Source organism: Sorex araneus, chromosome 2 (assembly GCF_027595985.1).
Source record: "Sorex araneus isolate mSorAra2 chromosome 2, mSorAra2.pri, whole genome shotgun sequence".
Classification (NCBI taxonomy): domain Eukaryota; kingdom Metazoa; phylum Chordata; class Mammalia; order Eulipotyphla; family Soricidae; genus Sorex; species Sorex araneus.
Window position 1 is genome coordinate 369,930,420 of NC_073303.1, and position 13,263 is coordinate 369,943,682.

At 49.5% G+C, this 13,263-nt stretch overlaps 1 protein-coding gene across 2 annotated transcripts in view; it reads right to left on the bottom strand.

Moving 5' to 3' along the window:
- VPS4B (vacuolar protein sorting 4 homolog B) overlaps positions 1-10,583 on the bottom strand; it is a 34,162-nt gene extending 23,579 nt beyond the window's left edge. For both annotated transcript variants that reach the window (XR_008628561.1, XM_004601696.3), the window contains exons 1-2: positions 10,312-10,583; positions 202-313 (exon numbers count right to left, since the gene is read on the bottom strand). Coding sequence is in view for 1 of the 2 variants with exons in the window: in XM_004601696.3 (XP_004601753.1) it covers positions 202-313; positions 10,312-10,338 (139 nt within the window). In the remaining variant the exon portion in view is untranslated. The remainder of the gene's footprint in view (positions 1-201; positions 314-10,311) is intronic.
- Between the last annotated feature and the right edge of the window lie 2,680 nt (positions 10,584-13,263).

Below are 13,263 nucleotides of genomic sequence, written 5' to 3' on the forward strand. Positions count from 1 at the left end.
ATGACTGTACAAATGGGTAACCGACAGCTGCACACAAGTGTCAGCTGAGCACCTAAAATGGAACTAGTGTGTCCTGGAGAGCTGATGGGTTTCCCCGCCCACCCGATGACTGAGAGCATCCTGGCACTGCATTTCAAGTTCCATCAGTAAAGCGCCATTCTTCCTTTCAGTGACTGAGTAACAGCCAGGGCAGGGGCTTACACTTGACCACGTGGAGGAAATACTGCACGGCGTGTTGGTAGAGCTGCAGGGCCTCCTCGTAGTTCCCAGCCTTGTCCTCCTGGGCCGCCTTGCTGGCGAGATCAATCGCTTTCTAGTGGAAGAAGGGAAAACCGCACCATCAAAAGCAAAGCAGAAGCACAAGTTGATTTCTTTAACTGTTCGCTGAGCTGTGCTGATGGAGCTCAGGGACCACCCTGGCTCTGCACTCTGAGATCAGTGCCGGAGGGCTTGCGAGCGGTGCTGGGGATCAAGCCCGGTTTGGCAACACGTTAGGCAATCACCCTACCCGCTGCACGTTCCTCCAGCCCCCAGCACAAGCACAAATTCCAAACAATTATCCCTGAAAACAATTCCTCTTCTTTGGTTTCTGGACTCCCCCTGGCAATGCTCAGGGCTTCCTCCTGGCCCGCGCTCAGGGATCATTCCCGGCGGGCTCAGGGAGGACCGGATGGAGTGCCCGGGATCAATTTTGTGTGGGAAAATGCCTGACCCATGCGTGGACCCTCGCTCCATCCTCCAATCCCAATTTTTTTTTTTATGTATTTATTTTTTAGTTTTGGGTCACACCCAGATGCTTGGGGGATCGAGTGCCACACAGGGCTCCAGGGCTCCAAAGCTAGGTTGGCCGCATGCAAACCAGGAGCCCGACCGCTGTGCTCTCTCCCGCCCCCAGTCCAAATGTTCATCTTACAACAAAACAGTATTTTTGCTAAATCACCACTGTACTTCCCAATTCATAACTGTAGATGTCACAAAATATAACTATTTGTAAATAGCAAATTATACTTATTATATAAACAAACACTACCTGAAAATTAGAATATCTAGTACCAGAGTCTCACATAATTTCTGCTGAACAAAAGCCATACTTAGAATAACTGAATGATTTTAAAATTTAGATCGAAAGCGCTTAGGGTGAGTCTCCATCATCACCATGTTGCTGTATCTAAAGCAAGTAACAGGAGGATGCAAATGAGGTGTCGCCTTCAGAAGCAAAGGGAGAATGAAGTAGCAAGAGTCAAGTGCCCAAATCTTTTACCCACTAATTAACTGAAAGGTTTAACCAAGACAGTAAAAGACAGAGAACTTTTTAAAAAGTAAAACGAAAGGGCCAGGTTTGATCCCCAGGACCACAGATGGCCCCTCGAGTTCTGCCAGGAGCGATCCCTAAGCACAGTCAGGAGTAAGTTCCAAAACCAAAAAAAAAAAAACTAAACTAAAAAAGACACACTTTAAATAGTGAAAGACTGCACAAAACAGAATGTCAGAGAATCACTGAAACAATATAAACAAACATCTGCACATAGAAAGTTTTTATATAAGAAGTTTTAAGTATAAAGGTGGGGTGAATTCAACTATTTGCAACACACCATCCTAAAAAAAAAAAAAGAGCACAGAAAAAAAATGAGAAAGAAATGTAATAGGACTTATGTTTGATTAGGCAGTTTTTCATTTTCTATGTTGGCGTCTTCTAAAAATGTCCATGATAAATATGAACAAACACAACATTTAAAACAACCATCCCCCAAGCAAATCCATATGCATTTGAATCAACTGATTTTTGACAGAAATGCCAAAGCACCAGTGCAAGGTGGAAGGTCATTCTTGGTACCCGGTTCTGAAGCCACTGGCCACCCCTGAGGGGTGAGAGGAGGAGGGTAAAGGGAAGCAGGCCAGGAGAAAGGACAGGGAGGGGAGGGGAGACAGAAACACTAACCTAAACCCTACAAAGATGAACTCAAAACAGGTAAGGACTATGCAGTCCTCAAAGCCTGAGCATCTAGAATTGGGCATGACGAGTTCCTATTCCGTTTCATTTTGTTTGTGTTGGTAGGGCCACATCTGTGTGTGTTTGGGCGTGGCTCCCCAGGGTGGGATTAAGGTGGGCACACGGGGCCAGGGGTGCTGAGACCACGTGGGGCTGAGGCTGAGGCTCCTGCAAGCAAAGCCCATGCCCCAATCCCACAAGCCATCCCTCCGGCACAAAAAGTTGGATTCCTGGTCTTGCCACGGAAGGGACAATATAGGCAGATGTAAGGCTGCACATCACACATCCAGAAAAGGCTAGTCTCTGGGCCCCATAGGGAATTCCCCAACTCAACGGTTACAGAATCCACACAGAGAAAGGGCTAAGACAGGCAGGCCCCCACCAGGAGGCTGTACACGCACTGCACACAAAAAGCTGTCCCACACCGCTCCCAACAGGAAATGCAAGTGAAAGCCACAATGCTCTCACCACACCCTGTCTCTCATCTTGGTCTCCAAGACGGTCTACAAAACCAGGCACTCGGGCTGAGGGATGCCCTGTGCTGAGCTGCCCGACAGGCCTGCCAGTTGCTCTCTCCCACAGCTCAGGCCCAGGTTCCTTTGCTAATTTTTCCTTTCATCTGTGATGAAAAATTATTGACTCCTTCAGGATTTGGGCTGTAGCTTTTTGTTCAGGGGCCACACCCGGCAATGCTCAGGGCTTACTCCTGGCTCTGCACTCAGGAAGTGATTCTGGCAGGGCTCGGGGGACCATATGGGACACTGGATTGAACCCAGTAGGGCAAGTGCAAGGAAGTGCCTTACCTGCTGTATTATTTCTCGGCCCCTCACTTCCTTTTTAAGTAATTGATGTGACACTAGTTTACAACTGTGTGTGTCTCAGAGGTACAGGTTCACACCTCACCAAATGCTACCGACCACATCACATCCTCCACCAAGATAAAATAATCCTCTATGGTCCACAGAACCAGTCCACCGCCTTTGAGCCCTGCCTCGAATGCTCTTCTGCAGAATCCAGGGGTTTGGGATCGGGTCTATCTGTTCCTTAGTTTTGTTGCATGACAGAAACCATGCAGTACTTTTTTTTTTTTTTGAGTTGATTTATCTTTGTTGATTCCCTCATTCTGTGATGTTTTCCATGACGTAAGCTGATTTTGTTTAGGCAGATGATTCCCGAATGGATTCAATTTACATCACTCTTCTGCTTCAAGTTCTTCCAGACATTTGTGCCTGCATCTGGGTTTTGTTGTTCTGCCGATTCTCTCCTGCTAGCACACAAGCCCCCCAAGTACAGGAGTTCATCTGATGCTTCGCTTCTCCCTGGCCCAGAGCTTAGCCGTACAGACGACCCGAAAGAGTGACGTAAGACCATTACTCGGGGTCAGATCCCAGTCACACGAGTGGGGGGAAAGCTGGGAACATCCGGGACTGTTCTTTTCCGATAGAAGATGGGGACTGGGTAAATCTACCCGCTTCCTTTCTGGCTGGACCCGTCTTCAGCAGGAAATACACATACATAAGCTCCTCCCGAGGCTCACATCTACATAACGAAACGGAAACACGCCGGCACCCCCGAGTTTCCGAGACCCCCTCACGCCCTCACTTGCTCGGCCACGCTCTGGAGAGAAGCCCAAGCTCCCAGCTGCTCTCCTCGAACCATGGCAGCTCTGCTGTGTGACTGCACTGCAGTCCCGCAGTTTCAGCCCAGGGACACAGGGACAGTGAAGTGGGTCTCCTCTGCTCTGACGCCACTGCCCTCTCCTGGGTGCGGAATTCTTCTGCAGGGCCCCTTTCTCACGCTTTAGCGCCGAGAGTCCAGAGGGCTCCACTGAGGCCCTGAAGACCCCTCACTTCCCCAAGCCCCCAGGATGCCGGACTCCGCTCACAGCCCGAGTGCGTGCGTCTGGTCTGCACTCCCTCTCCGGGCTCCAGCAGTGACTTCTGCTTGGCTGTCCCCACGGACTGTCAAACCCAAACCACCCTGGTCCCAAACACACTCCCCCCCCCCCACCCCGGGAGAGCCACACTCCGCAGCCCACCCTCCGCCTCCTCCCTTTCTTTCTAAACGCAAAACTAAGCATGACCACTTGCTCTTCCTCTTATATTTGTTCCCGGTCTGTCCTTCTCTCTATTCCAGTAGTTACTACCTATTCTGGCCCACACCCTTGCCCATCCCACAAAATTCTGCCCAACGAGCCCGCCTGTTTTCATAGCCAGGAGTAGCTACTGCCACTACTCTCAGGAACCTTGCTACGGGGCCAATGATACGGGGCTAAACAGGCCCTCCATTAGGCCCCCGCCCCCATATAGAGCGGGATGGGGACCCATCATCTGTGTGTGCTACACACAGCTACTCCTGGCATGGCTCCACCCAGTTTCCTCCCACCTGGCACTGAGTGCTAGCCACAGCAAACCATGTGGGCACCTGCATGACTGAGATCCCATGCCTCTGTCAACAGTCTGCTTCCATCTGAAAGGCCTTGTCCCTCCAAAACTTGAGTCTCAGGGATGGAGCCACAGTGCAGCGGGTAAGGCATTGGTCTTGTATGTGGCCCTGCACACCCAGCACCCCATAGGGTCCCCCAAGTCTACCAGGAGTGATCCCTTAGCGAAGAGCCAGGAGTAACCCCTAAGTAGCCCCCATCTAAAAAACAAACACCAAACAACTCAAGCGCCTCCCGGACTCAGGGCGCAGAGCAACCCCGACCCTCGGGCCTGGCCTGGCCTGTGTTTCAAAGAACTGGTCACCTGCCTCTTGTACTGCTGAAGGGTCCAGGCACCCGCATCACAGCAGGTAAGGAGCCCCTGGACGTCAGGGATGATGTGTTCACTTATGATTCCCCAAGACTGAGCGAAATGCACGCCAGAGCAAAGGACACTCATTTCATACTTAGGACTTTCAATGCACTGCTTTCAAGGCGCTGCATTAGTTGCACCTTCTCCCAATTCTTGCCAAGATTTCTTACACATCTAGATCGCAGAATATTTTACTCCCCCGCCCCCCAACCTGGAATACATGTTTCTATTGTCTGAGAAAACAACATTTTGTAGTGAAAACTGCACAGATTTGTTAACAGTCCCAATTTTTTAAATATCGCTAATCCTAATTAACTATATTAATCTGGGACAAATCACAATGTCGTTATGCTTCAGTTTCTTATGGGAAACAAAACTGAATTTACCTTGAAAAATTGTTTTGAGGATAAAAGCGACATCATCCCAATCATCAGGCAGACAGTGTCAGTACCTCTCATTTTATCTAACCTCACAGCACCTCCTTGGGGGAATCTTTCTCATTTTCCTTAAAGAGATACATCCTTCCTGTGTGCTCTAACTTCCACACCGAAGTCTCATTCTATTAGCAACTACTGCATTATTTTATAATTTTGACTTATCTGATTTCCTCCCCCTAGAGCATAAACATATATCTAGCCACATTTGTTTTGTTCCGTGAAGTTATTCATTATCTGAATACTCTTCAAATCTTTTTATTCCTTGTCTGTCTGTCTGTCTGTCTCTCTCTCTCTCTCTCACACACACACACACACACACACACACACACACACACACACACACACACACACGAGCACCTAGGCACACCTCTCCTAAGCCGTAGGTTTAAAGTACAGCTTGTAAGGTACGTTGTTGGATAACACTTTGCTGCTCTGCAGGGAGCTTAAGGTTTATTGGGCCACTCCTACAACAGTGCGACTGAGGCCCAACTAATAATCCTATATTGCTTTTCTCTTTCCTTTATGTCATTTGCATGGTTTATTTAGCAATGTCCTTTTTGTATAGAGATAGAAAGACAATTGACGCTATGCTATGTAACATGGGAGTTAATTGGCTCCAAAATAGTATTTACTCTGGGCATCTGTTTTTACTTGACTTCAGCCTCAGTTGCCCTTAGTTCCTAGCACTCCAAGAGCAGGGTCCCGACGAGGGACTGGATGGACCCAGGGCTAGCTGTGAGCACTGAAATGGGCCAGGCCAAGCGCCATAATACTTAACATACTTAATATTAAGTTAAGAGCACAATCATGGACAAACTCTGTCGTGACCCAAAAGAGGGAACTGAATAAGGACCCTGCTGGGGTTAGGAAGACTGATTTGGCCTGAGGACTGTGGTCTGGGATATACAGTGAGATGTCCTCAGGAAGGCCAACCCGGGGTTCGATTCATCTGTCCCTCTCGGAGAGCCCGGCAAGCTACTGAGAGTATCTTGCCTGCATGGCAGAGCCTGGCAAGATACCTGTGGCATATTCGATATGCCAAAAACAGGAACAAGTCTCACAATGGAGACGTTACTGGTGCCCGCTCAAGCAAATTGATGAGCAACGGGATGACAGTGATACAGTGACAGTCCTCAGGAAGAACCAAAGTTTAAGACTGGTATCTCTTGCTGTGCTCATACAAAATGACATTGCTAGAAATATCAAAAGTCAATTTACTACAACTATTTAAGTGGATTACTAGTTGAGGAAAGAAGAAAGCAACACACCCTGGATGGAACCCTGCCCTTGAGCGGATCTCCTAGTAATCTGGAGAAATCTCCTTAGATGAGATTTTGCCCTTGAGCTGATCTCCTGGAAAAGTGGCCTTACCTCTCTGCTGATTTGCTAATGTTCAACCCCATCTTTGTATCCCCACCCTACATGGTTCCTATATACACTAGGCTGTAAGGGGCTGGGGTGGTCCAATGGTCAGAAGGAGAAGACAGAGGACAGAAGACAGAGGACTTAAGAGAAGAGCACAACGCCAAGGAGGAAGTCAGATAGGTAGGTCCTCCACAGAAGGTTACGAAATTGTCAAAGCCAGGTCAGATGGCAGAAGCTCGGTGAGAGGGTCAGATGGACACAACGGGAGAAGAGAAAGACTGAAGAACTATGGCGATAGAGTGTACAGACAAAGAAGAGACCAGAGACTGAAGAAGACGACAACAGTAGCAGACTAGACGGGGAGGAGGGAGACATTACAAGGCTACGAAGTCAGGCAGATGGCCCCAGTCAGGAGCCGATTAGAAGGTCAGCACGGACACAAGACAGAGACGGCAGAGAGCACAGCGGCACACATAGAAGCATAAAGGGAGCAGCTAGAAAGAGAGCACAGCAACAAAGAGAAGACAACAAGAAGACGGAGAGGAAAACGGACTCTGGAGACTCTGAGGCCTGCCAGGAGACTAGGATGATGGAACTCTGGTGACCGAGTCTATGGCCATAACGACAACCACAACTGTGCTGTAAAAGGAGAGACAGAACGACGCCAGGAGTCTGGCCGTGGCCCATCCTCCACCCTTCGTCCCCGAACAGCCCCGGGCGGCCTGTCTGCGCCGGCCTGCAGGAGGGCCTGCCTTCGCAACGGCCCACCGTTTCTCACTTCTTATGTATAGCGCATGTTGAGTTGGGTGAGACATGAAAAAACTCAACAGTGTGCTACATGCATCGGACCTGGGTTCAACCCACAGCACCACATATGGTTCCCCAAGCACCACCAGGAGTGATCCCTGAGCACAGAGCCAGGAGTAAGTCCTGAGCACAACCAGGTGTGGCCCCAAAACCAAAACGACAAATACGATTTGCATGAGAAAATGCACTTTGCACCAACAATCCTGGTTAACTTTACCCATACTCTAGGCATTCCTCAAGCTTGGGTGAGAGCCCTAACAGGGCATGATCCCCAAGCCTCTGAAGAAAATAGCCAACAACCAAATCCAAAACATGATGGGGTCCTGACCATAGAATGAAACTGCAAATCTTGCAAAAGAAAAAAGCATACCAGATGAAAAGCAAGATATTGGAAAATAACCAAATTACACATGATCTTGACAAAAGGAAGGTAGTGAGATTTTAAAAAGTCAACTGGGGGGGCTGGAGTGATAGCACAGCGGGTAGGGCGTTTGCCTTGCACGCGGCCGACCCGGGTTCAATTCCCAGCATCCCATATGGTCCCCTGAGCACCGCCAGGGGTAATTCCTGAGTGCAGAGCCAGGAGTGACCCTTGTGCATCGCCAGGTGTGACCCAAAAAGCAAAAAAAAAAAAAAAAAAAAAAAAGTCAACTGGGAAATAAAGATGTGCCTTCCCAAAGAAGTCATGTCTTGACACTCAAAGAAATACTTTCATCAAACAACCAATAACTTTTCCCAAGTCCATTGACAGAAAGACCTTTTCTGAGTGGGGCTAACAAACTAGATGGAAGGTCACTGCACTTAACTTTTTTGGGGGGCGAAGGTGCACATGGGTAATGCCCAGGGTCCACCCCTGGCTCTGTGCTCAGGGATCACTCCGGTGGGAGTTCGAACACATGGGATGCTGGAGCCTAAAGCCCAGACAGCCGAGTGCCAGGCGAGAGCCCCTGCGTCTTAGTTTCATGTATTCTGTTGGGAAGGATCACTGTCACTGTCATCCCGTTGCTCATTGATTTGTTCGAGCGGGCACCAGTAATGTCTCTCATTGAGAGACTTATTGTTACTGTTTTTGGCATATCAAAATACGCACGGGTAGCTTGCCAGGCTCTGCCGTGTGGGCCTGATACTCTCGGTAGCTTGCCAGGCTCTCCGAGAGGGGCAGAGGAATCAAACTCGGGTCAGCCACGTGAAAGGCCAACGCCCAACCGCTGTGCTATCGCTCCAGCCCATTGGGAAGGATACACAAATCAAGAGGCACATTCATTTTTATTCTTTAAGTCAATGCAGCAATTACAATAAAGTGGGAGAGAAAATACCAATTATCCTTCTAGGCTGAATTTCCAGATGCAGGCTCCAAGCCAGCCTTCTCGCTGTCCCTAATCACTATTACTCTGACCAACTTCTCCCTAAATGGGTCCCGCTTACCACCGAAGCCTGCAGCAGGGCCTCAGTAAACGCGCATCCGGCCAACGGCCACGGCAAGACCAAGACAAGGGGCACTCCCCTAGGCCCGGCAGAGGGACCCGGCACTGGGGGTGCGAGGGGATATGCACCCTAGGCGACTCACAACACTCCAACTAGAAGAATATCCGATCATTTCACACTTCCCTGGTGCCCTAACCACCAGGCGGCCTGTCTGGCTGAGGCTGCCACAGAAGCCCCAGGGGCTGGGAGACACTGGTTCCTGAAAAGGCTGAGCTTCTTGGTCACGATCCCCGCAAGTCTAACGACTAAGACTCAAGTCACAAGGTCCGAGGGGGAGGGGGTGGCCCACCAAGGCACCTGATACCCTCCCTCCCCCAGTAGCCAGGCTCGTGGGGAGGAGGAAGGCGGAGGCAGGACTCTGGGGTCCTATGTGTCTCTTGTGTGTGTGTCCCAGGAGAGCATGAAGACTCGGGGGCTAGGGAGCTCTGGGGTTGTGTGTCGGGTATGTGTATTGGGTATATGTGAATGTGTAACGGGTATGTGTGTGTGTCCGGGTCCCAGCAAAGTGCGTGCAGACCCGGGTGCTCAGAGAGCTCTGCGGTCGGGTGTGGTGTGTGTGTGTGTGTGTGTGTGTGTGTGCGTGTGAAGAATGTATGTATGTTGGGTGTGTCATTTGTGTGCACCTAGGGTGTGTGTGTGTGTGTGTGTGTGTGTGTGTGTGAAGTATGTATGTTGGGTGTGTCATTTGTGTGCACCTGGGGGTGTGTGTGCGGGGGGGGGTCAGGTGTGTGTTTCTTTTGTGTGTGTATACCTGGGGTGTGTGTGTTGGGTGTGTGTATAAGGGGTGGGTGTGTGCCGTTTGTGTGTGTGTACCTGGGGTGTGTATCAGGTGTGTTGTGTCGTTTGTGTGTGTGTACCTGCAGTGTGCGTGCCGGGTATCTGTGTGTACTGGGGGTGTGGTTTGTGTCTGTGTACCTGGGGTGTGTGTGTACGGGGGGGGGGTGTAGTCTGTGTGTGTGTAACGGGAGTGGTGTGCATCGGGGTCTGCGTGTGTGTCATTTGTGTGTGTGTACCTGGGCTGTGTGTGTGTGTCGGAGGGGGTGTATGGGGGGGTGTTGTGTGTGTGTGTGTATGTGTGTGTACCCGGGGCGTGTGCGTCTGGTGTGTGTGTCCGTGCCCGTGTCCCAGAGCCGCGCGCGGACCCGGGGCCCGGGGATCCCGCCGTTCCCCTCGACCCTCGCCACTCTGGGCTCCGCCTCCCCCCCCAGCCCGCCGGCCTCCGAGCAGGTGGGACCCCCGGCCCCGAGCCAGCTCCGCTCCGCGCCCTCCTCCCCGCCCGCCGGCTAGTGGGGGGGCGGCTCCGGGCGCCCCCGGCCCGGCCTCGGCCCACCCGGAAGCGGCGGGCGCCGGCCCCGCCCCCGGCCGTCCGCGCGGCGCCGCCCACCCCGCCCGGCCCAGGGGCGCGGCCCCCACCCGCCCGGGGGGCGCCTACCTGCAGGTTGGACGACGTGGCGGCCATGGCGCGGGGAGCGCGGCGGGCGTCCGGGGAGAGGCGCGAAGGGAGCGGCGGCCAAGAGCGGCGGCGACGCCGGGGCGGCCCGGGGCTGCCCCCAACCGTGTGCGGGCTCGGCGGCGCTCGGACCCCGACGGCCACCTCCCTCCGGACGCAGCCCGTCCCCGAACTGCACCGCTCCGCGCGCCGACGCAGGCCCGACCCTCCCGCTAAACTTCCGCAATCGCGAGCCCCCCCCAACCCTCCCGGGGTTCTCGTCCCGCCTCAGGCCCAGGCACTTCCGCTTTCGTCATCAGCACGCGCGCGCTCCGGTCTCGGGCTCGCCCCAGCCCCGCGAGGCCGGAAGTGACGAGCCCGCAGCGGGGGCGGCGGAAGTCGCAGTGAACGCATGCGCACTGAGGCTCCGCCGAGGGCTGGGCTGAAGGGCTGGACTGTTTCTCCGCTTTAAATTGATGGCAGCCTTAATGTCGATGCTCTTTCCTTCTCTCTCTTCCGTAGTTGGACACGCAGAGGCATGATTTAATCGTTTAAACTTCGCGCTGCATCATTTCCAGTCTTCTGGCATCTCCTAAAATTTAAAAATAGCCCCGGATTAATATTGGCAGCACCCCACGTCTTGTACAGCAGCCCTGACATTCTTGAATTCTCTCACTGTTGCCCCTTTCTTACTAGAGTCTGATAGCCTCTCTCACCACCTATCTCAGCTCTTTTGATTTGCGGTTCAAGTACCATTAGAATAGAAAATGGGTTCAAATCCGAATCTCCAGACCCACCCTGCCTTCTGTCTAGCATGTACACCTAAACTCCAGGGAGCTCCAAAATATTCAGGTTTTCCCCCATAAGACATAACAAACATGTTGAAAACCAAGTCTTTTTTCTCTACCCTAAACTTCATTCTCTAGTCTCCTCAATGATATCACTAAATCAAAGCTCAAAGCCTTTCCCTATATCTCCTTAGAAAATATTGTATGCACTCCAGCTCTTAATATACAAAATAGACAAAATGTATTAAGCTTTTCGACTGTGCAGCTTAAATCACAGGAGCCTTATTAGGTAGACTAGATTTTGCCAGAAAATGCAACCAGACGCCTGTTTAACTCCTTTTTGTAAACAGTCACCAAACAGACTTGAAGATGGGTAATACATGATCTTTTACATTTAAGAATTAGATGAAACAGATATAAATCGGGGAAAATCTTTGAGTAGTTATTAGCACCTTGTGCGAGGCTAGGTTTGATGATGGATATAAGGCAGTCAAAAATCCATCTTCTCATCACTATGGATAAGTCATGTTGATATGCAGTGAAAAGAGTGAAGGAGTGCACTAAAAAAATTCATAGAGAATCTGGTGAGAAAACACCAGAAAAATCACAAATCGAATATTTTTCTACTTTTGTAAAATGTCTAACCAGTGCTGTTCAGAAGTGCAAATGTTATGAAAGACAAGACAGAGCTGTAAAGGACCACAGGAGATGAAGAAGACATGACAACTACATACTAACTGGGTTCTGGATTGAATACCCTAACAGACAGTGAAAAAATTAATAAAATCCAAATAGAGTTCACTGGTATTAGTATATCATTATTAATTTCTTCATTTTCACAAACATGTCATGGGTTATTTAAGATGATAGCAGTAAGGGAAGTTGGGCAAAAAGCATATAAAAATTTCCATATATCTTTGTAATTCTCTGTACATATTAAATACAAAGTATTTTTTCTTTGGAGGGAAGCTGTGCAATTCTTGTTCTTTAGGAGCCTACATTCCAGTGGAATAGAAATTTCCCTCAAATCTTTTCACATTATGGTCTTTTTAAAATTTTCTTAATTCTGTAAATTACATATAAAGTACCCCATATTTACAAATAGGAAACCTTAGAGACATAGAAGTTCCCTGGCCAATACAGCTCTTAAGTCACAGAGCTGGAGTTTGAACCCAGGTCTTCTGACTCCAATTCCCATATGAGAAAACAGTGACTTATGCTAGAATAGTGACAGCTTGTCCTACTGGGACATTGAAGAGAGAAAACTTAATCTGTAATGAGTGGTTAGGTGCTTAGGAAAGGGGAGCTGTAAATTTTTAATGAATTCTGCCAGATGCTAGCTCACCTCAGATAGAGGAAATATATAAATAAATCATGGATGAGTCAAATACCTGACAAGTGTGAGGGCTGGCTGGAATGTAAGGAGCTGTGGGGAAGGAATGGCAAGAGAAGGAACTAAAATGTATGCAGGAACACTACCAGACTCACCACGCCTGGAAGCATAAGGTATTTTAACTCTGTTTCATATGAAATTAGGTGTTCATGGAAAGATTTTCCCCTTCCCTATCTCTCCCTTCCATGCCTCCATTCCTTTCTTTGGTTTAGAATAAAATAGAGAACATGGTAAAGTTCATCCTGATTTGGTAAGGTACTGGCCGTGTGAAGCTGGATGTTTGTAGAAAGGACCAGGATGAAAGAGCAAGCAAGAATGTCAAGAAGGTGACTGTTGAAGCAAATTTTTATTTCATAAAGTCAGATGTACCAACAATACACTTCCCTTTATCCTCTCTCCCTGAGGTCATTAGTTCTCCTGCAGTCATGCATGCAGAGAACCCAATAGAGCAAAGCATATCCTCAATAATTGTAAGTTTCACCTGCATGGTGTTCTTCCTTTCTATACTGTAAAGTCACTAAAGACAGAGGGTGTTTATTACTTATTTTTGGTAATTTCCTTCATTCCTACTCCTCACATACAAAGTCGGATTATGTGCCTAATAACCAACATGTGTTGAACAAAATGAAGCCTTCCTGTTCATATTCAAAGGCTTGAAGATCAAAGAGGCAATTGGTTAGTATGTGATATCTATCGGTTCAACAATCAGCAAAGTCTCTAGTTCAGCCTGTCCAGGATGAAATCCATCTCCCTAAGACAATTAAGTTAAATTAA